Raw genomic sequence first — 23311 nt, forward strand, 5'->3', positions numbered from 1 at the left:
GGTAAATCCTAAAGGAATTCTGGTAAATCCTAAAGGAATTATCTGATTCGTCCATATTCAACCAGAAATTTTTTTCAGTGTGTAAACGTTGCACGGGCCAGTTTTCTGAATAAGAAATATTGCAAGAGGTATTTAAGACGATCTTCAAATATAAGAACTAACTGGAAACAAGGCTTAGTGTGCACTCGGTGCGCGCTAGTGCAACCAACCGAATTCGCTAAAAGAGAATCGTTCCCCGCGACTTGTCCATTATTTTCGATAATAAAAAGAAATGTGACGTGGAAAGCGGCAATTTGAAGTGCGTGACAACCTGGCGACAAACTCATCGTCGATTCTATCGGGAACGGAACCTCGTCAATTATACACTGTAAGAATCTGCAAAAAAAATTTGAAGAATGCTATGCAAAACGGGCTATCCATCACTCGCACGTGGCGATGTGGCTCGTTCCTTCCTTTTCTCGCGCACGATCACCGCGGGCGAAACGAGCTTCGTCAACACTTGGCGACAATCGTTTCTTTTTTTTTTCCTCTTGCCCCGTCGATTATCGCGAGTCAGCGGCGAGGCGATAATTCGCTCTCGAGACACGTACGGGCTGCAATCGCGGGAGAGAAGAGCGCGCGCGGGTTCGATCCGTTCACGGCCAACTTCCTGCTGCTTCCGCAACGACCTAACCTAGGCGCGCCGGGTAACCGATCGAGCTTCGCCCCTAACCCGGGGAACCCCCGGCCGTCGTTCGCACCGGAATATCCGTCGAGACGTCAACGAGTGTTCGAGTACCGAGCGAAGGTCGCCGAGACACGGCGCGTCGCGCGGAGGAGAGAAACCGCTCTCCCTCGCGGCGGAGAAAAATCACGCAGGATCCGGTGACGGGCGGCGACTGCTCAGCTCGGTCCTGGCGCATGCTCCACGTTACGTACCGTGGACCGAAAGAAGATGCACTTCTCGGCCGCGCCGAACGTCTTCACGTGTGTACGGGGAGAGAGAGGCTTACGACCGCCGCGCGCTTAACCTCGCGAGAGCGGGCGTGGACGCGTGGCGCAAGCGGGTGACGAGCGCGCGGCGGATAACGCGACACGAGATACGAGACGAACGTCGCGTCGCGGCTGCACGAGCGTGACTGAGCCGCGCCGCTCGCAGCGTGGCGCGAGGCGGTCGACCGACCGACCGGCGAGCGCTCGTTTTCAAGTTGGCCGCGCCAACGTGTCACGTGACACTGGCAGGATGGCCGGGAACCACCGGGAACCCGCTTCTGCACTCGCGCGGGTGCGTTGAACGCGGCTGCGCGCGCCGAAGAGGCGGCGAGCGAGCGAGCGAGCGAGCGAGCGAGCGAGCGAGCGAAGCTCGATAACGAGTAACACGAGGAAGTCGCTCTCGTTGATCGCGACGATCCTCGATAAGCTGACAATGAGCGATAAGGTTGCCGACGTCGCGCGCGTTGCGCTTCAATGTTCGATACTGGAAATACGAAATTAACACTTCGCGGTTCTACCATAATATAACTACACGGAGAAAAATAATTTGCTGACACAGCAGATTTTTTGCTGTTGTAGCAAAATCTGTTCGTTATTATATGGACAGCAAGAAGATTTGTTACGAATACTAATCGCAATTTGCTGGATTAACAAATTATCCCGAGCAGAAATTTTAGTAGGGTTCAGGCAGCCCTGACAGGGCCCTTTGTTGCTCCTTACAGTTTTTAATATGAGGTGGGGTATCAATAGGCTTCCTATTAAAAAATTCACTTTGTAACTAATTGTTAAATTGTGTTAAATTGTGTTAAATCACATAGTCATCAAAAGTATATTCAGGTTATTGAGGTCTATCCATGATCCAGACAACTCGCTCTCGCACAGTGAACTCTATACATACTGGAATGAGTGATCTATAGTTCTGGCTGTTGCCGAGAGAGAGGTGCGTTGGGTGAATCCTTGTCTCCTTCTAGTACTACCTGATTGGATAATCGCATATAAGTGACGCCCTTCTTCTCGTCATTTACATGCGACTATCCAATCAGGTAGTACTAGAAGGAGACAAGGATTCACAGAGATGTTCATCGATATTCGATATTATCGATTATTCGATGTTTCCTTCAACCTCGATATGGCAATATCGAATTAAAAAGCTGCGAAAGAGGTGTCGAATGAACGTTTTTGAACTACTTACAATTAGATGAAAATGAATATTTTTGATAACCGATCGGTAAGTTTAATTGCGCAGAGAAACCTGCAGATTTGTATATATTATAGTAAATCTGTTTTGTGGAAAATTGATTGTTAGATCGTGTAGTCGTTGCGGAAACAGATTTGTCATAGAATTTGGACGTTGAAAACCTACTATTTTATATTAAAATCCTATCTCATAATAGAGAGCTTTTCTCTACCACCAGACTGCTATCTTCGAGCTGAAAAGTGAGGCAAGAGTTTCGCCATGCTTTGTTAGGTAAATAAAGTAGTATGTGTGCATCGGCATGTCACGACACAACAAGGACAGATGATGCGTTACGAACGCCAAATGTAACGTGCCCTTAGATTAGGTTATTAATATTTCAATTGTCGTACGACATTGATGCTTTAATAATACACGAATTTACGTATATATTAAAGCATAAAGAGTACGATAAGCATTTAAATTGACGCATTAATGTCGCATCGTAGCTCCGTAAATACTGAACGTTCAAAAAATCGGAAATAACAGAAGAGTAGAATCTATAGACATATTAAGCGATAATATAATTGTTAAAATTAAACACAAGATCGCAAATTGGTGATAGAAAATTCCGACAAGTATTCGACAGGCTTTGGTTTTTTTTTAAATCGCAACATTGTTGAAATCGATCAGAAAAATCGTGTTCCGAAAATCCCCTGGAACGCGTATGTGTGATATTAAAGGTACGAGTAAATGTCTGCGCAATGCAGGGAAAACGGCAACTTGACGTGACGTGAGAAGAATTAGATCAAGGATGTCGTGTCGTTGTAATGACCATTTCGTGGCATATCGTTTTCAACTATGAACGACTTTACTTGGCAACATTCTCAAGATTCTGAATATCTATTTTCGAAACGTTTTATACGTATATGTAGTATCTAGATATATTTATATATTTATTTAATTGATTTATATAAATAGATACGTAAATAAATACGTAGATTTTTCTCTTAAAGTTTACCCTGAAAATCATGCAATCGTAGGACAACATGGCGTTGCGAAGAACTTTATGAGTTTTTGAAAATTTTACCATACATTTTACCAGCAAAATGTGTACTAACAGTAAGTATAATATAATTACTAGTAAGATGTATGGTAAAATTTCCCAAAAACTTCTAAAATTCTTGTAAACGCCACGTTGTTCCAGAACTGCATGATTTTCAGGATAAACTTTACGAGAAAATTCTCTCCGTGTATATATCGTTATTTAATCGATATTTGTTTGCCACTCTGGTCTCGAAAATAATAGCGACGTGTTGCGCGATTGTTATTTTCAATCGTGTAAAATAATCGTTACGCAAAACACTGGGTTGATTTGTGGCTCGTGATAGGCGATAATTCTTCGATATTATTTCGTGGCCAGATAATCGTGACTGGTATTAAAAGGAATGCGAATCGCTTTGTCGAACTGCGCGATCGTCGGGGGTAAACGAGCGAATATGAAGCCGCAGGTGGGGCGTCCGACATTTTCAGGATATGCCGAGAGAGTATCTGGAAGAGGCGTCTTGAGAAAGCAGTGCTCTTTGCGGGATGATCTGACAGATAGCTGCGATTCCTAAGGTGCGAAATGGCATCCGCAGTCCTTACATACCTTGTTTAGGTACTTGTTTAGGTATCGCTTCTATCACATTATTTATATGAACCACAGTGAAAGCTAATGCCTCACGATTTATTTTATATCTAAATGTTTCACGTGAAACCTTCCCGAACAAACGCCGCGACATATTTGCGTAAATAATTTATCCAATTTTAACACTAAATTTTCTATAATAAAAATTTTGCATTTATGTTCTAATTAATACAATTAATACTAAGTGAAAACGTGTGAACACAATGATTATATAAAGTGACAATCTTATGACAATTACATGATAACCTGTAGGAAAAGTACAAACTTCGAAATGACATAAAGCGGAAGCGGAAGCGAAAGAGTTTTGAAGCAATGATATTTTCGCCAAATAGTTCAATATCACAAGATGCCATCTCGTCTCTCATGCGACGTAATAAAGATTCATTGTTCCCATAATTGAGCTCTAAATTCATTTTTTCCCATCGGTTAAGAAAACGCTATGTAGAAGCCGCAAAATATTTTCACGGTTAAGGCACAAATGATCGAATAAAATCATTAACCGCAGCAAACGTGCAGACGTTTTCTATCTTCGATGCCGCGGTATCGTGAAGTTTGATTTCCTGGTTTGTTCGACCGATGAGAAAAGTGGCGTCTCTAATCGGTCGGAGAGACAACAGGATAACAGAGACGACTGAATAGCGCAATTAAACGACAAACTTGCGAACACTTTCTACATCGGGTGCGATGAAAGGTTGAATGGAGAAATCACGAGCGACGCCAGAAAACAAGAATGAGGGAATCGTCGTGAGAACCGAAAAAAAAAAGGAACTTCGTATCATCCTTTCTGGTCCGGTGAAATTTCACCGTTTTGCACGGTTCAAGAAAAAGGTGAAAAGACAACGACGTGCATGTAAAATAAAAAAAAACGAGAAAAGTGGAACGGCTGGAGGATGCGCCATATGCGTTACGGACAACAATGCGATCTCGGGCGCGTCCCACCCCCGCGACTGTGAGAGGATTCTCATTATTGCTTCTCGAACGCAATAGCACGGAAAACGGTGATTAGTTGTGCAAATGGACAAACGGAGCGGCCTCCGGCAATAACATAAGTTCGATGTGGGAATGCGAGAGGGGGGGAGTAAGAAGTTTTAATCGTTCAACGAAGACTAGACGATTGGTACGAACAGATTTCTCGTGACACAAAAAAGACAGCATCCCATTTTGGGGCTCACAATTAGTAATTATTTGGATTCTTCGTAACCCTAATCTTTCACGCAATCAGCTATTCTATCTATATCCGAGATTTTAAAGTAATACTAATCAATTATCTCAATTAGTTATGTCGATATTCAGCAACGCAAATTATATAATTTTCACTTAAGAGGCACTTACCGAAATGTTAAGTTGCTTAACTACAAAAGGGAAAAGGTCAAAATTTTTTCCAGAGTAGAGTAGAATTGTGGGCCCCAAAATGGGTTGCTAACTGTCTTCTTTTTCCCAGAGCAGTAAAACGTGAATATTATAAACAGAATGTTATTTTCCCAAATAAATTTGAGAGTCGGCATTACGTGACATACGCATAGTTAATATCCTATTAATTTTACTTAGGTATTGATTATATGGTTTTTAAAGTCTGTCAAAATCGATTGAACAGCGTTTCTTTTATTTGCTATTTTAGATCTTTATATAAACGGCAACACGCAAATAATTAACGGATATTTAACGGAAGAGAAATATATTTAATAAAATGAATAAAAGATAATTCTACAAGCAACCGAGCGATTATTCCATTATTATTTCTTTCGGTCATACATGTAATTGACTTTGGGCATGTCTTTTCTTTTTAATTGCTACATTATTATTTCCCGAACATTTATTTTAAAGTAGACCGTGCGATTAAACACGCGTTTGCCATCAATAAAATGCACTGGTGCAATTATCTTTACAAAGCAATATGGAAACCTATTTATTATGCGAGAGAACGAACATAATTTCCTCTAAGATCTATAACACGTCGCATTCTCTTGCCCATTCGTGTATACTTTTACGCGTCTAATTAACATTGTGTTCTTTCGCGATTCCATAATTCTTTCTAAATTACGCTGGTAGAACGTACCGCGTCGGAATTTGATAAATAGATAAATACAAGAGGCTCACACGATTAATAAATCACGTAACGAAGGAGCTCAGAGCCACAACCTGATGTTCGTGTCATAATATATTTTTTTTTACTGAAATTCTGTATGCATTTTACATACTTCTTCCAACTAACAATAAGTTTCGATAAACAGATACGTGGGGCAAGAGGGAGCGATGAAAGGCTCGGTGGATAATGGAGGTAGAGAGAAAGAGAGAATAGAATACTTTCGTGTACCAATTACTAAATAGACTGGTACATCTTAGATACGGTGCTCACCCGTATTCGTCGATAGTCATAAGAACGGCCGACCTGTCGGCACGTAAATATCTTCCGCGAGCATCCGAGACGTTCCACGCAAGTCCGAACGCACGTAAAAACTTGAGCGGTAAAACTTAAGGGGTTACAACACTCTAGAGCCCCCAAAAATGCCAGTTTTCGATAATTATTTTCAGGAATATAATAAAAATAAATGAAAATCTTTTTAATCCTTTTCATTCTCTATACATTGGAGTGTGAAAAGAACTTTTTATAAATTTTCCCTCGACAAAATGGCGGCGCCAGAGCCGTGGATCCAAAGTGCGGAAGTCGCCCCACGGGCTGAAAAAAATCACCGAAAATTGGCCTTTTTGTCTGGACTCTAGAGTGTTGCAACCCCTTAAGACTTAAGGGAAACGACCAATGACTATCGCGAACACAAGCGGCCATTTTAAAACTCAAGCGATGCTGAAAATTCCAATTTGTTGAAATTCTCAAGACCTAAGTCTTGCTTCTTAAGCTGTTTCCGTGCGTTTCCAGCTTCCGACGTTCGAACTTTGCGTTCTGTCTGTTTATTCTGCATGGAGCAACACTAAAGATACTTTTCTTATGCAATAGGCCACCGAGTTATCGATTGAGCCCGTTATAAACTTAAATCGGGTTCCGGCTATTATTAAAATCCAATAGTCATATCTCGGCTCAACTAAGCGGCTCTATAGACACTGAATTTGTGTTGCCGTTACCGTGCGTTGGCGCGACGCAGCTGTATCCTCTGAAGGGAACTGAAAGGTCACGTCGAGGTATCGTTCTCAAACTACTGCGAAACGTGACGGCTTCGTGGGCAAATTTAAAAATAATTTAGAAAGCAGCTCGTGTCGATGCGCACATGATATTTCTTACGATCAATACACACAGCTGTAAGTGGCGATATGCAAATTTCGCGCGACTCGAGAACGGGTAATGTAACGGAACGCAGCATCATGCGTGAGAGAATATCGAGTAATGAACGTCCGGACGATCGAGTCGCGGCGATCTTGAAACAATTCGCACCGCGGACGTGTCTGGTGCATAAGTCAAATCGTTGCTATTAATCTCGGATATTATTTCGCGGCGCGATACGATACGATTGTTCGCGGTATCTGGAGCGCGCAAATGAAAATAAACGTACGTTGCTCCTCGGGGGACTACGGAAAATCGGTAATCAGCGACACGCGAGTTGCCTCGCCGCGGTGACACGTGCCTCGCGAATTGTCGCGCAGCGAAACGAGCGGGATCGTCTTTCGCTCGTTTCGCGGGGGAAAATCGTGTCGAGCTCGTTCCCTCCTTTCCCTCCCGTCCGAAAGAATCCCTCGCGGAATCTTCCGTCGGATCGTGCCGTTTCTCGGCACCATCGGCGGCACGTAATCGCAACACCTGGACGCATATCCGCCGCGATAATCCGCCGCTTTTCCGTCTCGTTTAGCAGGACGGATTTCTACGCGACGCGCACCTCCGTGCACTTTCCACGCATCGCGGAATCGCACTCGCGCGAACAAACGGCGATTGCGATTGCGTAGGCGGCCGACGGTTTTCCATTGAGCGACTTTGATTGGATTTACTCCGCTCATTGGCATTAACATCGCGCGCTCCCCCGTTTACGATTCAATCTCGCTTCTATTTCCGTTTCTTTCTGTCCGCGGCGTTTCTTCAATCTCGTTGCTATTACATTTTAATTGCGGTAATAAGACGCCCGCAATTAGGCGGTAATTACGTATGTTAAACGCATCAATCACGACCTTACTTTCGTAACAAAAGAAAAATAACTTTTTGCACACGCGCACACGTAGGTGCACACGTGCGTGGACGCCAGGCTTTTTACCGAAGCGCTGAAAAGAGACGCGTCTTTTACGCGGGGAAACATTCGCAAATCGTTTCCGGCCTCTCCGCGTCGCTTCAACTATTCGTCCAGCTTGTATACCGTGCCATAATCCACCGAAAGAATTTACGAACATCGACGGAGAAAATTGGACATTGTACTTACTGAAGTAGTTAAGAGTCTCCCGGATCTGGTCCGGCGATAATTTCAAATCGACGTCCTCCGACTTGAGCGCAGGCGCCGGGATAAACCAATCGGCGTTCTCGTATCCTGCAAATGCAATGCAGAAACAATCTTTTAAAATGTCCTATCCTACTGTGGCCGGGTATACATCATAGCTATGACCAATTAATCAATTTCGGATGGTCGACACGTCGGAATAATCTACACTTTACAGTGCTCGGAGTTAGTTGCACATTTCGGGCAGACTTCGTATTAGGCAACGCCTAAGGGCCTGAGCGGAATAGCTGTCTTCTACTCTTAAGACAATATTTTATGGTTCAAATCTTTGTCTTAAAGTAACGCACAGTAACCGTCTTGTGACTTAAGAATACAAGACGGCCATTTTGCTCAGGCCCTAATTTCGAGCACTGATCTAAACCACCTGCCAGTTTAAGGGCCCATTTCGCAGACGTCGGTTAAGCTCAGTCAACTCCCTATCTTTTTCTATCTTGCTCTCTAAGGAGAGACAGAGGATCAATTAGTTAGCAGCTAACCGACGTTTGTGAAACCGGCCCTAATACCCGTTTCCACCAACGCAGTTTAACTTTAATCTCGGTTCAACTTACTTTGTACCTTTTTCCAGTTTTACGAATTGGAAAAAGACAAGAAGTAATTTAAGCCGAGATTAAAGTTAATCTGCATTGGTAGAAACGGGCGTAAGTCTTCCTTTCGTTAATCAACTACTGGCAACAACAGTGTTCCTTCCAATCTTTTAAATTCTTGCCGTTAATATTGCGCGCATATACACATCATTATCATCATCATCAACATTATCATCATCATTATCGTCATCATCATCAACATCGACGATCGCCGCGCGATCCGAATTCGCGCAATCTAGATTGCCCGTCTACTGAAACGGGGATTGCAAAAATGTGCTAAGCGCCTCGGTCTGCAAATTACGATAGAGGATACTAATACATACTCGGGGCAGCGTATTACCGTGCTAATTAATGCGGTAATCGTATCCGTTCCGAAGACGAGTAACAAAAACATCGCTCGCCCGCGCGTTATAACTCGCGCGGCTAAATGTACTGTTGCTAATTGGCCGCGCGCAACCCCGACATCGTCGCGCGGGGACGCGCCTTCTGGGGCTCCTCGGTCTATTGACAGGACACGCGACACCGGGCCCACCAACGTGGTCGAATTGATGCCTCGCCATCCGGCACGCGCCACATTATTGCTCCCGGTTCAACGCACTCGGGGGAAAGATCACGCAAAGTTCCTACAATGTGCCTCTTATACTTTCACACTTCTCATGCTCTCTTTCGCTGCAACATGCGATCGTACGTCAGGTTTATTGTTTATCCGATGTTATCAGCTTACCCTTTCTCATTTCCACGCCCGTAATCGCAAACGCGTTTTCACGCGTGCTCTTCCGCGTCTCGAGTGACGCCGCGCAATTTCTCAATGTAACCCGTAGGGTAAAACCGCTGACCGAAATCGTGTACACCGTGTAAAAAATGTCATTTGCGAGACGCGGCTCCAGACGGTTACTCGACGGGCTTCCACGGTTAATTAGAACGCAGGAAATTCGATCGGGCGCACGTTGCGGTCTTCTCTACTTATATTGATTTTCAACATCCTACTTTCCCGAGCATATTGAACGCGAGTCATTACGTTTAGAAGTTTACAGACAGAGCTACGGCTGTGTTTTTTCTTTCTCGCCGCAGGAATTACGTTTAATGCTTAAATGTGCTTGCATATTATCATCGGATGTAATCGACGCGAGACGCCGATACGATTCATCGAAACAATAAAATTTATCTAGCACCCGATAAGGACACGTCGAGATTGCTATCGGCGCGTTTATCAGCACCCGTATTTTAGCGTTATCGCTACATTCTGGACTGTACACGTAAGAGAAAAAAAAAACAAGAAGAATTCAAGGTTTCTCTGAGCGCAGCGAGCGGTTGGTTTTCGCTTCGCGCTAAGCGCGCGCTTTACCTTTCACCTCGCAATTCCCGTTTTCCTAAGTAAAGAAAGAAGCACGAGCGGGGCTCACCTTGGAACTGCGTTAAGGTGTCGGCCCGGAGACGGTATCTCGGTATTTGCTCCTCCAGCAGGCTGATTATCTCGACTTCTGGCAGCTCCTCGCCGCTGCACACATCTGCAACAATCAAGCGCAGCATCCACCGTGGCGTTACCATGTTATAACTGGTAGGTCCACTCTCTGTCGGCCCCTCTGATCTTTCCGGTCCCGATCGCGTGATATTCCGCCATTATTTTGGACAGCAATCTAGCGGCGTGTGTGTACAGTGATGGACAGAATGCGACACTTTTCTGAATTTAGGAACGTGCATTTAGATTCAGGGTTACGTTCCAAAATCTTTTTCTCCGAGGAATATTTTACTTGACGGCGCTTTCGATCTATTTCTCAAGTAAAATTTTCCTCAGACAAAATGTTTTGGAACGTAAACCCCTGAGTCAAAATGCGCTTCCCTAAACTCATTAAAAAAGTGTTGCAACCTTTCTGTTCACCACTGTACAGTGCTAGACTACGTTTCCACCGAGGGTCAGAGTTGGGCTAGAGTCGGGTCAGAATCGGGTTGGGGTTTGGTACTTTGGTGTTTCCACCGCAAAAGCGCTCACCCCAACCCGATTCTGACCAGACTCTGGCCCGACTCTGACCCTCGGTGGAAACGTAGTCATTGACAGAATGGTCGCGACACTTTTTTTAGTGAGTTTAGGAACGTGCAATTTAGATTCAGAGTTACGTTCCAAATTCTTCTTCTCTGAGGAATATTTTGCTCAATGGCCATTATGAGTTTTCGATCTATTTCTCGAGTAAAAATTTCCTCACAGAAAATGTTTTGGAAAGTAAACTTCTGAGTCTAAATGCGCGTTTCCAAACTAATCTAAAAAAAAGTGTTGCAACCATTCTGCCCATCACTGTACGTACACATCGTACACTACCACACATACAACTTTTCTCTCATAGGTCTTGCCAGAATAACGACGGATGCGCCGAAGGGATCGACGCACAACGAAACAAATGACGGAGTGAACCTACTAGTACACTATGGCGTTACTAACAATAAGTGCGAAGGCGCGTTCATTATGCGCGCGCTGTAAAGCGCGGTTCCGCCTCGCGCCGCGAGCATAATCGAGCGCGCGTGCTACGCGTCATCTCGCCGCTCATCCTCTGCGCGCTCGAGCTCGACGTTAGATGCGACGGGAATGCACGCATCGTGCGTGCATCCTTCCGCCGGGGGGCTCGCTCGCGAAAGAAGTCCGCGCCGTCTCGATCGTAGCCTCGGCTGCGCTACTCGAGTGCAAAAATTAGGATGATGCCAGCGCGGTCTAATAATAACGTTGACGGAATAGTTCGTGTCACGAGAAAGGCTCAAATAGCAAAAACGGTCGAACGCGATAAGATGGAGATACGCAGGATTCCTCACGAGACGCAACACACTGTTCAATACTATATTTAAATCCCAGTTAACATAATAGTTGAAACATTATAATTTCTCACTTATATAAATGTAATATAATATATACTGTAGATAATTCAACATTATCGAGTAGGAAATTAGAATGTTGACTTTATGTAACTGTCGGTCGGGGTTTACTGGAATATTACTATGTTATGCATGACTATATTTGCTACTGTATTAGATACATTGATGGTTTTCGTGTTGAACAATTGCTGACAGCTGCACGGAGAAAATTTTCTCTTAAAATTTGTCCTGAAAATCACATAATTGTGGGACAACGCGGCACTTAGAAGTTTATGAGAGTTTTTCGAAATTTTACCGTACACTTTACTAGTAAAAGGGTTTCTGAAAGTTTACTAGTAAAATGTATGGTAAAATTTTCAAAAACTCTTACAAAGTTCTTGAAGCTGCCACGTTGTCCCACGGTTACACGATTTTCAGGGGAAATTTTAAGTACGAGTTTTTTCCGTACGGAAATTTAATGAAACGACGTATCCGATATAAGAGTATTTACACATCATATTTAATACAAAGAGTGAACATATTTAATACTGAAAAATCGATGTCCGGTACGATTTCATGGACCTGGTCTCCCTATTTGCTGGACTTTAGGGGGAAGAATGTCTAAAGAATCAAATCCACCAGAATAACCTTCGCACAATTGGGAATTTGAAAACAAATATAAATCGCTATAGAGAGTATCTATTCCTGTCGGGACTCTCGAAGAAGTAGCGAACAGTTTCCGCAAACGTTTGACTGCGTTGGTGGCTGCTAATAGATCTCAGGAATATGTTTTTACATAACATCAAACTGCTAGTTGCCAGGAATCGTTCAATGAAAATTATCAATGTAATGCGGTAACATAGATACAGCATTTAAAAAATGTATCTTTTTGCGAGGACCCTGCGTATTCGCGCCACGCGCCACATTTATGAAAATGGAGCAACGCAAGCGAGAGACATAGAATTTTATGAAATCATATTACATCGTAATGATATTACAACGCACACTTTACGCTTGTCAATCGCCCCCCCCCCCCTTCCAGCTTTCACCAACCGTGCAACGTAACGCAACGCATTATCATGAACGCGCCTCTTTTTTGTTATCATTGCGAAGTTACTTTCTGTCGCGTTGCGTTGCAGGCGCGTTAAAATCTTCTACCTGCGGTGTAAAACAAGTATGCGTGACCCGAGTGACAAAAAGCGTTTGCCTGCGGTACAGCAGGGACCGGGGGGAGGAGGAAGAGGAGGAGATTTATGCGGTTCGCCGCAAACAGGGGGCCCTTCAGCGGAGGACGATTGCATACCACATCAACGTGTTTCGTGCGAAGCGAATGTAACTACGGAGTTTCGGAGTCGATCACCTCGCCGGAGTACGATAAACCTTCATATCTGCTCACCGAAAAACTCAGTCTAACAACCTTTCTAACATCTTCGCGGTCGAACAAAGTTTCAGTCGAGATCTGGAGACCCTGTAATCAGAGACTGGCCATAAGAGTTCGTCAAATTCCCACGAGTGAGAGAGAAACATGGGCTATCTCACTTTTCTACGATTCTACGATCGCCTCTGATTACAGGGTCTCTCTATCGAGACCCATTCAATAGCGATCGAAGTTGTCTCTAGTTCACGGTCAAGTTCAATCGACATCAGCGATTATTAAGCTGATACGTAATCATCTACAATTAGAGGTTGTTTGACTTTTCTTCAAGAAGAACTAAATCTCATAGTTGTCGAGAAGTTTATCATTAAATAAATATCTCTCAAATGATAAAAAATCAAACGAAGGATTAAGCTATAAGTTTGGTAAGATTTATCGTTAAGAATCGAACTGCCCTCAAAACGAAGTTGCTCCCAGGTTTGCTCGAGGTTTCGTGTCGGCGTTGTCGATAGCTAAGCGATGCTACTGACCTGACATTGTACGCAATTCTCAAGAGATCCTCGCATAGTACGCATATAGTAAACGGAACGCATCGAGGAAAACGCGACGGCGCAATCTAGGCAGCGTCAGCTCGACGCCATAACTGCTGATGCTGGCTGCACCGGGAAGCGACGTGAGCTCTCGGTCTCCGTGAACTTTGTACCTCTTCTCGGTGTGCAGCCTCTCGCTCTGTCCCTCTCTCGTGAGACCGAGATGACCCGCGCGAGTAGGAGAGTATATCGCGCTGCTGCACGAACCTCTCGTGAGTTTAGCACATAATCGCGATGATGCCTCAGATTAAGCCTGCTCCCGATTGTGCTCGGCGCGTGATTAATGCCGGTGTTGCGCTTTTCGCGAAAATGAATTTCCCAGATTCCAATTAATGAGGAAGAAAAACAGTTAGGTCATCGCGGCCGGTTCCCAGCGCCTTCGTTCGAATTATGAAAACCGGATCGCGCGAGGTTGCACCCGGTAGATTTAGATAGACACGTATATGTCGCACGGATTATTACGGCACGTCGAAAAGATTTTTAAAAAAATTCACAAGCGTAATTTTTGCCCGTGTAATCCAAATGACGATGTTTAGACCGATGATCTCTGAATTCGTGCAAGTTGGCGCAACTTTGTTTGATATACAATATATATTAATATAATATAGGATAATCAATATAATATACAGGGTGTCCCAGCCGGAAAGGTGTATATTCTGGGAGGTGATAGTATCGGCCATTTTAAGCAAAAATGTTCATATGAATATATGTCCCATTCCCCACTGTTTCCGAGAGAGAGCTACTTGAATGTCTCGTGCATTCCTTTTTTTTCTGCACACTTCACCCATCAGAATATTGACCTTTCCTCCTTGAACACCCTGTACAATAGAATAGAATATTGCCAATTCAGAATATTAGAAACATCTATTTTCGTGGCGGTATATAGTCCAGCCAAATTTTCGGATGAATCTCATGTGAAAATAAAGGGGTGGAAATGAGAAGAAAAAAGTTCATCTGTAATCTAAAATATCCAGTTGCACGACTGCAGGGACTTGTAAAGCATAATTTATAGCATTGCGAACTATCGAATGTGTAATTTTATGTATCTCGTGTGTTCACTGGGAAATATACATTATAAAAGTGATAAAAAGGTTTTTTGTCGATAAAAGAATACCAATAAAAATCCAGCTTTCGTTAATCTGATCCATTTATCAAAAATACGAATCTAGATCTTATCTTTATTGTCCAATTGGGCGGTTACGAGTTTAAACGCGAGTAAACTCGTAGTGTACTGAGCTTAGATTCGCTAAAACCAAACAATGTAAGGCCATCTCTCTGCAGAAACGATAAAAATCTTTCTTTTTATTGGAAAGAAAACTGTGCAGTTATTAGGAGCCTATTTGGCATTTCTACAGGTCTTCCGCTTTAATCATAACTAAATCATGGAGCCCGTGCACAAGTAAATGTTCCATCCTATCAACTATTTAATGTACTCTACATTGACGTTCTAAAGGCCTGTGTCTACGATAGAACCTGGTCCAAGTTCTAGTTCCGAGAATTGTGTAGCCAATCAGCCTGCAGCTTTTATGGAACACCTGTAAGATGATTGGCTACACAACTTGGATCAAGTTCTAGCATCGTGGACGCAGGCCCGATAAAAATAGCATAGATAGCAGAGCGCGTGCTGCCACATACTGGCAATCGCGTGCAGCAAGAAGGTAAATCGACATTCACTACAGAAGATAACACCTGCCAAGTTGGTATAGACGTCTGATATTGTTACCAGCTGTGGATCGCACGGATATTTAACAAAGAAACAAAGTGCAATTATGCGTTTTATCATACACATTATAATGCGTTTCGACGATGTTCGTGTCAACGGATCGAAGCAGAATATGACCAGAACGTATATTATAAAAATACACGTTGAATTATGCATGAGATTTCGCATGCGAGCGATTTTACAATTAAATTTTGATGAAAACGACGATTTAACGCGATAAATTGTTACCTCGCATTCAATTCAATTAATAATTGACAGCCGCAAGTAGCAATTATTCATTACCCAGCCGGTGAAGGACCGATTAGGTCCATAAGCAAAAACGATTGGCGTTTGATCCCTTCGTGTACTTTTTTCTTTACTTTGAGATCTTACTTTCCCAGTCGCGTTTTTCATCCCCCTGCACGCGGACCGGATGTGGATAATAAAAAAAAAATAACGACCCGCGCCTGAGAAGATATCGCGAGCGGATATCGTACCATCTCGCCACTTGCTTAGCACAGCCTCACGTTTCTCGAAGATCTCTTTGAGCTTCGCCGGGCCCTTGGGCCGCCTCGTCTCCCTCGTGCCTAGGTACATAATCCCGCGTCCGGCGCTGGCCGAACCCTTCGCCCTGCCGCTCTCTTCATCAAGGAACCTTCCACTGCTATCAGCTAAGTCCGCGAGATGCGATTTCGGAGCACACGGATTACGTAAAACGAAGCGAGACCGTCGCAAACCGGTCGCGATGCATCCGAACGTTCGCGATTCTTGTGCGATTTAAAAAAAAACTTATTTATAATTAGCTCCCGAAAGACTCCGATAATTTGACGAGTTGATTAATAATAAGAAAAAAGAAACATTTGTTTTCGCGAATACAGCGACGCACTCTCTGTTTTGCAAAATATATGAGAAGCTTCCTGTGTTCTTGAACCTTGTGACTTCTCATGAGAATAAATATTCTGGCACTAGATATCTCTTGTGTACAAAATAAGTCGAAACTTTTCACCCAATTTTACGCAGCACACGAGTGTCGATCTGAATTTTCTTCACGCTACAAAGAAAGCGTTGTCACATTTCAAATTAACGTTATCGAAATTACGTGGAAATGTGACTCAATAAACCGCGTTCGCGGTGAGCGTTTTCCATCCGCGGATTCCCTTTTGTCCCGACAGCTGCGAAGAATTGAATTGTGTAACTTGGTAAACGACACGGTCGCGCGTGGCGATTTGCACTAAGCCACGTCGAAACGACGAGCGACGCCGGCGTTTTTATTCCGGGTGATTACGCGGCGGACGGGACTCCTCGCGGCTCGTCAACGGCGGTCCGTTCGCGAACCCGTTCGGGAAAGACGTTCTTTTTAAGTCGCAAGCCGCCGAGGAACTCCGTCGAACACGACGTACGCGATGGAGGAAAATAGCAGCGACCGGTGCAGCTGGAGCCTGGCCAATTTCGATTTCCACGATCGGGTCATTTATCGAACGAATCTAATTTGAAAAGCTAAATCTTTCACCTCGAGAGGCAGGTTTCGGAAACGTATGCTTCACGGGGTTCATAGAGCTCTCCTCTTAATCCTAGATCAAATTAATATTTAATTATAATTTTTGAAATTGTCTCAATTCTATAATTAATATCGTTTTCGTGAATTCTTTAATACACCTTTGTGTGCATTTCAAAAGTATGCATTTTAATATCAGTCGTAATACATTTTAATATAATTCAATCGACCGTATCACGATTTTTTCATTAATAGTAACATAATTTTTTCAACAACTTAAAGTGGCTCCTGCACGAAGAGTATGGGGGCTTTGGTGGGGCTTCGTTGATTTTTATAAATTCATATGACTTTTTTCATAAAAAAAATATCACTTAATGCATTATTGATCAAATGCCTTGATATGCTAGGTTATATATGCACATTTAAAAACATATTTTAAAATATGTGATATCGTCAAGTCTCAAAGAGCTGTCCAATTCCCTCAAAACATTCTATCTTTTGACTTTACTAATAAGTTCTCGCTTACAGAGATCGGTGATTTATGTTTATGAATATACTTAATAGTACATTTGAATCCTTGTGACATTTATTATGTTCATCTCGTTTTTTGTCAAGATCTACTTTTTCTATAAAATAACATTAATCCTCAAAGTGCTTCTGCGAGCGATCGGCCCATAACTCCAATCCCAGTGAACACCAAGTAATAGTTACATAATACCAATCTTATAATTTCCTATAAAGGTTCGTTGTATGTGTGTACACAAATAATCCAAATTTTTACGGTCAAAAATCACGAGCTGGTATGTAAGGATGTTAGAAAATTAAACTTATATTCTCAATAAATTACATAGGTGTTTTAATGTTTCGAACTTTACTCTTAGTCATTCTCAACACTCAAATTATATAAATAGATTAAATTAACTGAAGTAAGTACATAACGAGTTATTAAAATTGTTAAAATATAAATAGATTGTCCAATAAGTAAAACAGTCCAAAGTAACTTTAAATTTCTCCGAATGTAAAAGGAACATGTAAAGAATTGTTATAATTTCCTACTTAACAATGTAAATGTAATATAACATGGGTTGTTATATTACATTTATGTTGAGTAGGAAATTATTATATTATTATATAATAATGTTATGTAACTATTACGTGGTGTTTACTGGAATGTTAAAAAATACAACTTTAACATTTTTCCTTTATTTTATTTTATCGGCGACCGGGCCTGAAATTTCGCGTACTGATAGATAAAATTTACAACTACGACGTACTTAAATTTCAATTTTTTTTCTACTTTTGGTCGGTTTATGCAGGAACCACCTTAAGTATCAAAACGAAAGAGGACAATTTATTAGAAAGAAACATTAAAAAATTCAAAACATAATTTAACTAAATTCAATCAATCGTATCATAATTTTTTCAACAATTTAAGTATCAAAACAAAAGCAATAATTTATTAGAGAGAACAATTTCAGTTTTCAGTCATGCAGTATTAATTTCGGGAACGACATTTCAGCTTTGTCGTATGTTGAAAATGAATGAGGGAGCCCAGCGATCGATAAGTTTAAATCTTCACTGACGTAGTTCTTGACAAGGTTGCTGGCAAACGACTCGAAGTCAACCAACCCAAAAAAACGTACTGTACATACGCCCGCGTTATATAATAGACGGGAATAAACTGGCGTTTGCTAATAGAACGAACTTTAATTGCGTACGTGTTTCTTATAACGAATTCGGTTGCTAGCACTAGTGCACACTGAGCGCACACCAAGGCTTGTTTACAGTCAATTCTTATATTAAAGAATCGTCTTAAATATCTCTCGAAACATTTCTTAGCCGGTAAAATGATCTGTACAGCATCTGTATGCATCATTTTTTGGCTAAATCTTTATAAATATATAAATTTTTCAACATCTATTTAGGCTGAAGCGAAATATAACGATTAACTATGAACAAGCCTTAGCGTTCGCTCATCGCACACCAGTGCGAGCAACCGAATTCGCCAATAAATTTTTCTCCGTCATTAAAACAACGGACGAATCGTCGATACGAAACCTTGCACTTATGATCGGGGGAGAAAGAAATCACGGAAGAAAGCACGTAGATTTACCCGAAGGTGCGCGAAGTAACGACGGGTCGGCTCGGGTTCTAGAATACATCGCGAAACCAGCCTTTTGTAGGTCGCCTATTTCCGAGATCTGAATAATCCTGCTCTCGATATTTCGGACGCGAAATGATGGTACCTTGCGGAGTTGTTCCGAGAATATTATCGAACGCGTCTCGGCACCGCAATCAATACGGAGCGCATGTCGAAGATAAAAGATATTCGCAGACGTCTGCAATGACGATAAAAATAATCACAATGACAGCCATCAATTTTAGCATGATGATTATGATGATGATGATGATGATGATGACGATGATGACGACGATGATGATGATGCCGACGACGAAAAAAATTATGATGATGATGACTAGAACGATAACGATAATGATGATGACGTCCGTGATGATGAGAATGGAGCGTGGCGTATTATCCGCCGGGCAAGAGTAATCATCATTTGGCTCAGGCCAATGGGAAACACCATGAGGCTTGGAACAGGTAAGTCGTAGAGCCACTTTATAAAACTTCTCGTGCTAGCATCGTCAAAGACAGTTTCTCCTCGTACGCTTACAAAGTAAGATGCAGTAGGTCCGCATGCGAAGCTCGAACCCGCGAGACTCCACGCGCCATTCGTCGAGAATCAGTTTGTTCGCGCCGCGAGAAATTCTCGTTGGGGGAGAAAAGAGAACAACGTAGGTTCTCCCCGCGTTTAACGCGTCGGTTTGTGGCCGCTTTTAAACGTACGTCTTAGCCGTGATAGAAGAATAGCCGTCTACAAGTAACGATTTCGATCACGCTGTCGTGATTTATTGTGGAACCGGAGCTCATAAAGATACCCAGCGAAAGAATCAACATCTCGAGCACCGTTCCGTGGCATCGCCGAGGCGGCAGCTGGTACGTATGTGAAAATGATAGAAATTTCGCCTTACCCGTGATGGTCTCAGCGTCGCGGGTGCTAACGGGTGTAGTCACTAGCTTGCTCTTCGATGCCCTTAACGCCTGGAGAGTCGCCCTTGTCGTGGGTGAGACCTTCAGGGAGGCGGCGGATGGTCGGATGGGGCCTTCGGGCCGCTTTGGACCCACATCTTCCACGGTGGCCAGCTTGGACGCTGTGGCGACGATCGATATCGCCTCGCTTTCCTGAAATGCAACTTTATATTTAGCATTTTCGCGACCGGGTTAGATTTAGAGCTATGTAGGTTGACGTACGAGATTCGAGATCTCTCTCTCTTTCTCTCTCTCTTACATTTTCTATTTTAAACTACTTTCAAAGATCATATTTTTGCGTACATTAGATCGCGTATCAGGTCATATTTTCGCTGTTGAGAGAAGATTTTTGTACTTTATTGCGACGTAAAAACTCGAGATAAACTGTTCGATGTGTCCAAGTTCGAATACGGCTTCGCACGCTTATGTTTTTCAAACTTGAGTCAAATTGTGTGCATCGTAGATCCGCGAGTTCGGAGAACGCAGAACGCGTTCCTTGACGCGCGTGTCATCACCAGAACAAACGTCAAGTGTCTTTGAAGGGGCGGTTTCACGTTCCCCAAGCCCCTAAATACGCGCCGGGGGGGACCGGGTATTTAAGCCGTTGCGCTTATTTAGATCGGTAGCGCTCCGGCGGACACGTTCATTTTGCTCGTCTTCCGGTTCTAGTCTAGAGTTTATTTCAGGACACTGACTCTCGAGACAGCACAATTCATTTCGACTGTTTTTGCTAAAAGCTTGCTGTCCGCTGAAGCCTCATTATGCTCTCCCGTCTGCTCGCGGCATAGGTCGCTGATCTCATCAATAGAGGAGAGTCTCCTATTATGAGATAGGCTCCTAATACGAGACAGCGGGGTTTCAAAATTAATGAGCATCATCTGTTGGTTCCACCGTGAATTTATTGCCCTTCGAGTAAAATCTGTCTAGTGGAAAATTCATTGTTAGATCGCGTAATCGTTGCGAAAAAAAAGATTTGTGATTGAATTTGGGTGTTGAAAACCTGCTGTCTCATATTAGAAACTTATCTCATAATAAAGAACTTTTCCCCTACGAAATATAATTATTAGTGCCGTGTTGTCTCACGATTACAATATCTTTGGGCTAAATTTTGAAAGAACATTCTCGCCTTAGATTAATTTGAATAATAATTGAATAAAATTTGAAACATAATAAAAAGATCCAAAACTACAGTATCACGTCTAGTAATCTGCTCCTATCGACGAAAGATTACGACTTCAGTTGTTACGGAAGTCGTTCAAAGAATCGATTGAGTTTGCGCAAGTACATAGCGAATCCTTGATACCAGCTCTATGCAATTGCGGAAATTTCTCCTTTCATTGTCGTCGATATCATATCAATGCGCGCGATAAGGCAACGGAAACCGCATATTAATACGTCGTATTAATAATCGAGCACCACGATTACACTCGTCAACTACCGTAAGGGCTGCTGCACCGCTGTGGCTAGGAATTGGGACATCCGCGAGCTTTAATCTCGCGCTCGGTGTCGATTTACGTGGAACACGAGCAACACCATCTCTCATCCTCTCCAAGTTTTTCTCCTTTAAGCCTAACACAGTGGTGCTCTCTGCGTCTAGAAACGTCTAGAACATTCTATTTTCTAGTCAATAAATACGTTCGAAAACTTTATGCAAGTTGATAAAGTCACATCTACAGCCACAGTATAACTAGTGTTCACTTCGTCATTTCTTTCGTCTTGCGTCGATCCCTTCTGCGCATCCGACATTGATTTGGACAAGCCATTAAGAGAAAGGTTGTAGTGTAGCTCTGGTAAGTACTCACACACACACACCACTGGATTGCTGACCAAAGTAATGGCGGAATATCACGTGATCGGGACCGCAAAGATCAAAGGAGCCGACAGAGAGTGAACCTACTAGTTGTACTATGTTACAGCAGCCTAAACGGGCGCGTTACGTAAAATTTTCGGATGATATTTATGAGCGAACCTCGGCGTCACAGTCGAGTCGATGCAGCTGCGTGACCGGAGGTGGCTCGAGACGCGTTTTGCACATCTCTTTCGACGCGCCAGTCAAGGCTCGTTAGCGTTTCGCCGTCAATTTCACTCTCCGATCTTCGCGGCGGTCTCGGCTGCGCAAGGTTACGGGAAACAATGTTATATTTTAATGCGGGCTGTAGCTACGCGCGAGGGGAACGGAACGCGAAAAGTCATAAGACAGATAATCGATCTCCAACGATATTCCCAGGCCTGGCATTTTTCTGGCGAATTAGCATGGAGCGATGAACGACTGGACGGGAGCTGCTAGTGGACACGGTATATAAAAGGCGCGAAATGAAAAAAAAAGAGATAAAACTGACCGAAAGTTTAGATATAAACGCGATAAAAATCCATTATCTTCCGAGTTCAATGGATAACAATCGCGTTTTAACAAAAAAGAAAAGCTCTCGCCGCGCTCCGATGATGGAACCGAAGCCTAATCTACAATGTGCTTTCTGCATCTAGAAACATTCTATTTTATACAGGCAAATCAAAACGCTTAAAAACCTGGTCGACAATGTACGATTGTACAATGTATGATATATAATCTATCAACTTGCATAAAGTTTTAAAACGTATTTATTGACTACAAAGTAGAATGTCTCTAGACGCAGAGAGCGGCGTCTCAAATATCATTGAGGATGAAAGATATTCGAGAGGAAATCAGGCGGGAAGCCCGGAAAAGTTAATTCAACGGCAAATTATTTTAAGCGCTCCGATATCTATCCTCGTGAGACGAGGCGAGCGTTAAGAAGGCGAGGCTAATTCGCTCAAGTGATGGCAAACAAGAAAGCTCCGGCTTTAACTTCACAAAGCGGTCACGAACGTATCTCTTTTTATCTCGAGCCTGTACCGATCGATTATACGGACATTGATCGCGCGCCGTATTTCGTACGGGTGAGCTCGAGATAATATCGCATTCACCGAACTCGAAAACTGCGTTTCGTAAATTCGAGGGAGTTCTCTGTACGAGACTGCAGGCTCTAGGCAGCCTTCGCAGAGTGGGAGAAACCGGTCGTCATTTATCATTTCGGCATATGGTGCTGAATGAGTGTTCCACGTTCATTTCGTCATCGCGCGCAACAATCGAGCGAGCGGCCGCGACGCCGGGCGCGGTAATCGCGATTTTCCTTAAGGCCGAATCAGACTAGCAATTGTCGACGCGGATTGGATTAGGATTGGCGATTGTCTTCTAGCCAATGAGAGCAAAGCGACCAGCGATTTAATCGACTCTCATTGGCTAGAGGACAGTCGTCGATCGCCAATCCCAATTCGAGTCATCATTGCTGGCCTGATTCGGCCTTTAGGCTGATGGCAGAGAACGTCCCGTAAACTCTTAAGCCCGTAT

General features: G+C 43.1%; 1 protein-coding gene across 3 annotated transcripts in view; it reads right to left on the minus strand.

Moving 5' to 3' along the window:
* Window positions 1-20093, minus strand: part of LOC105562540 (trafficking kinesin-binding protein milt) — a 51267-nt gene extending 31174 nt beyond the window's left edge. Inside the window, exons 1-3 of one of the 3 annotated variants that reach the window (XM_012013463.1) lie at window positions 19887-20093; window positions 10254-10358; window positions 8192-8296 (exon numbers count right to left, since the gene is read on the minus strand). Coding sequence is in view for 1 of the 3 variants with exons in the window: in XM_012013460.1 (XP_011868850.1) it covers window positions 8192-8296; window positions 10254-10358; window positions 15853-15952 (310 nt within the window). In the remaining 2 variants the exon portion in view is untranslated. Of the gene's footprint in view, window positions 1-918; window positions 1128-8191; window positions 8297-10253; window positions 10359-15852; window positions 16489-19886 lie in introns of those variants that run through there. The other 2 variants (XM_012013460.1, XM_012013459.1) reach the window with 2 other exon arrangements.
* Between the last annotated feature and the right edge of the window lie 3218 nt (window positions 20094-23311).

The sequence above is a fragment of the Vollenhovia emeryi genome, unplaced genomic scaffold, assembly GCF_000949405.1.
Source record: "Vollenhovia emeryi isolate VEMERY1.0 unplaced genomic scaffold, V.emery_V1.0 DF939186.1, whole genome shotgun sequence".
Classification (NCBI taxonomy): domain Eukaryota; kingdom Metazoa; phylum Arthropoda; class Insecta; order Hymenoptera; family Formicidae; genus Vollenhovia; species Vollenhovia emeryi.